Source organism: Spizellomyces punctatus, assembly GCF_000182565.1.
Source record: "Spizellomyces punctatus DAOM BR117 chromosome Unknown supercont1.5, whole genome shotgun sequence".
In the NCBI taxonomy this organism is placed as follows: domain Eukaryota; kingdom Fungi; phylum Chytridiomycota; class Chytridiomycetes; order Spizellomycetales; family Spizellomycetaceae; genus Spizellomyces; species Spizellomyces punctatus.
This window is the reverse complement of record NW_015971541.1, coordinates 936,034-938,938: the sequence shown is the minus strand read 5'-3', so window position 1 is coordinate 938,938 and position 2,905 is coordinate 936,034. Positions and strand designations below refer to the sequence as shown.

General features: G+C 43.8%; 2 protein-coding genes across 2 annotated transcripts in view; one reads left to right on the top strand and one right to left on the bottom strand.

Annotated features, from left to right (window-relative positions):
* The first annotated feature begins 802 nt into the window (after positions 1–802).
* SPPG_03428 (uncharacterized protein) lies at positions 803–2,274 on the top strand. The gene is made up of 5 exons (XM_016751694.1): positions 803–914; positions 997–1,297; positions 1,367–1,417; positions 1,485–1,628; positions 1,704–2,274. The coding sequence occupies exons 1-5, from the start codon at positions 843–845 to the stop codon at positions 2,156–2,158; spliced, it is 1,023 nt and encodes a 340-aa protein (XP_016609671.1). The 5' UTR covers positions 803–842; the 3' UTR covers positions 2,159–2,274.
* An 82-nt stretch (positions 2,275–2,356) lies between these two features.
* The window catches only part of SPPG_09115 (uncharacterized protein), a gene marked incomplete at both ends in the record, with an annotated part of 1,815 nt that continues 1,266 nt past the window's right edge, over positions 2,357–2,905 (bottom strand). The window contains 2 exons of the mRNA XM_016757272.1: positions 2,357–2,710; positions 2,776–2,848. Coding sequence (XP_016609670.1) covers positions 2,357–2,710; positions 2,776–2,848 — 427 coding nt within the window. The remainder of the gene's footprint in view (positions 2,711–2,775; positions 2,849–2,905) is intronic.

Sequence of the window (2,905 nt, the reverse complement as noted above, 5' to 3'; positions counted from 1 at the left end):
CATCACGCACGCTGGCGGGGAAAAAACCTTGACTCCCTCTGATACACAATCAATGGATCCCAAAGCGCAACCGACAAGAATGTTGCGGGATTATTAGCTGCTCAACGATTAAAACAACATGTTATGGTGATTGTGGGTAAAGAGTATCGTGTGTTCGAAAATCAGAACCGGATGAAATTGGGTTTGTTGTTTTGGGGTATTTTGTTGTTACGCATGTTTGGGGGGGGAGGATGTTGGTGGGAATGTTCGGTTTCAAGTTTCGGTTTTGAGGTGAGTTTTGCGAGTTTTTTTTTTTTGATGGTGGTGGTGTTTTTGTTTTTTTTGGTAATGTTTTTTTGGGATTTTTTTTTGGGCAGTTGGGTTCGTAAATCAGGGAACATTTTATGGCATTGTCAAGCTTTGAACGGGTCCCTTCCCTAAAAGATGTAGAGCCTGTTACGTGTGTTAAAGAGTGGTGGGAGGGGACGTCGCCGTGGGTTTTATGATGTTGGGGATTGTTGTTTTGAGGGTTTGAGTGGTAAAGTTGTTTTTGGAAAGGTAAATTGGAGTCTTTGTTGCATGGAAGGAATTATTGGGCTTTTTTTTTTTGGTTGATTTTTTTTTGGTTTTTTTTTTTAAAGGTGGATGTGGAAGGTGGGTATGCCACTCCTGGAGATTTGGTTCTTCGATCGGGGTTTTTGGATCCGAGTTTACCTGATGGGTATGTTTGTTTGTTTGTTTGTGCATGTGCGAATCGTTCTTGTGTGTTTATGGTTGTTGTGTTTGGTGGATTTAGTCTACCAGTACGATCAGTGATTCCATTACAGCCGACACCGGAACAATGTGGGAGGCGGTCAGTAGGGATGTGGTGTGATCGGTGTGGAAGGATTTCACGACGGGTGTGGGTTTACAAGTGGGTTTGTGAGGGGTGTCAGGCAAGTTTCTTTTTTCGTTTATGCCTTTTTTTTTGTGTGCAAAATGTTGATATTTTGTTTTTTGGACATCATGGTAATTTAGCATACGATAGAGATTCCCATCCCAATCTACACACGCACAACCATCCGACACCTCCCACCCTCCCGAACGGAACAATACGGCTGCCGCTCATTTAAACCCAGCAGTAACATCCGGGGATACCTTGAACGCATACCTAACCATGTTCCTCGATTTGGGGGATGGGAACGAATGGTCTATGTGTTTCCAGAGGGGGGACATGTACATCATTTTTTGGCAGGAAATCGGGAGGATGTTGATGGGGTTTATGAGGGGTTGCAGAGGGGGAGGTTACCGTTTCGGAGAATGGGTGTTAAATCGAGATGTGAGTGTTTTTGAGTTTTTTTGTGGTTTTTTTTGGACGTGTGGTGACTTAAGGGTTTTGGGTTGAAAGTGAATGGGCTTTTGACGTCGAATTTTGTGTTGAATTCTGGGGAGGCTTATGGTACGTAAACTCTTGACTCACATTTTTGCACAACGATGAAAGAATTCTTTACTATTTTTTTTATCAGCACAAGCATCCAACTTACCTGCTCGATCCATGACGGAGAATACACGGATTGAATTGGAAGCCATTCAATGGTTACAGGATGCCGTGTATGAATTTGGGACTGTTTATAATCAAAGTCATAAGAATTTGAGTTTAGATGGTGATGGTATGTTCAAGTCGTTGCATTTTTTGTTTTCTTTTTTTTAAATGAATGCAAAGTAACACGATCAACAATGAATAGAAAAAGAAATGCATTGGCACGATGACGGAGAGCACACCGTGCACGGCCCCGTCTCATCTCTAAGTCTCGGAAGCGACGCCCTAATGCTCTTTCGAACCAAACCCACCCCAACACAAAAACCCAAAACAGTCCTCTCGTTAGCGGTTCGACATGGTGATGTGGTTCTCATGGTCGGAAAAGCTGTGCAGAGGTATTATGAGCATTGTGTGCGTGTTAGAGGGCATAGAGTTTCTGTTACGGGACGGATGGTTTTGAATGAGGGTATGAGGGTGGAGGAGGGGGTTTGGAGGGTTTTGGAGGGGGTTGAGAGGGGGGTTGGGTGTGCGCGGAGGAGGAAGGGGCGGTTGGTTTTTGGAAAGGAGGTTGAGGAGGAAAAGGAGGTTGAGGTTGAGAAGAAAGGGGAGGAGGAGGAGTGGGATTATCCGCCGGCTCCACCTAGTAGTGATATCGAGTGAGGGTTGGGGGGTTTGCATTGGGTTTGTTTGTATATAGATTTTTTGGTTTATTTTTTGGTGCAAGTGTATAAATTTAACATGTGGTTTTTCGACATTTACCATACCAAACTAATGAATTTAGTTCCCCAAAAAGAAAACCACAACCAACCACCTTTATGTATATAAATAACGTAATTATATATTTTCTATCACACAAAATTACACAACCTTTTGTTTCCCATTCCCCAACCCAAACTTGACCATCGCATATCCCCCAACAACCGCCAAAAAGCATCCCCACCCAATTTTAATTCCCCACGGCATAGGCTCCACGAATTCTCCTCGACCAAATTTGATGCAAATGAGTAATTCGGTTAGGATATTGGCTGTCGCCATCCATGCGTGCATGCCGAGACGTTTACATCGGCGGTCGATAAGGTATTGGTAGGCTTCGCGGGTTGCGGGGAGGGCGAGGAAAAAGTAGAGAATGAGACGGAGGATGTTGATGGGGTTGGATGGGGGGAGCCAGAGGAGGTATTTTAGGTAAAAGGCGTTGAGTTCGCATTGGAGGACCTGTTACAGTTGAAATAGATTGGTAAGAGAGAGATTTGGAAAAAAGGATGGAAGGGATAACGTACAAGGTACAAGAGTAAAATAACTGCCAAAAAGTTTTTAAATGTTTTAGTGCCTTCCCATTGGAAATCAGTCCAACTATGTGGTGTGAATTGTGCATGTGCGTTTGAATTTTCCGCGGTAGGTGGGTATTTC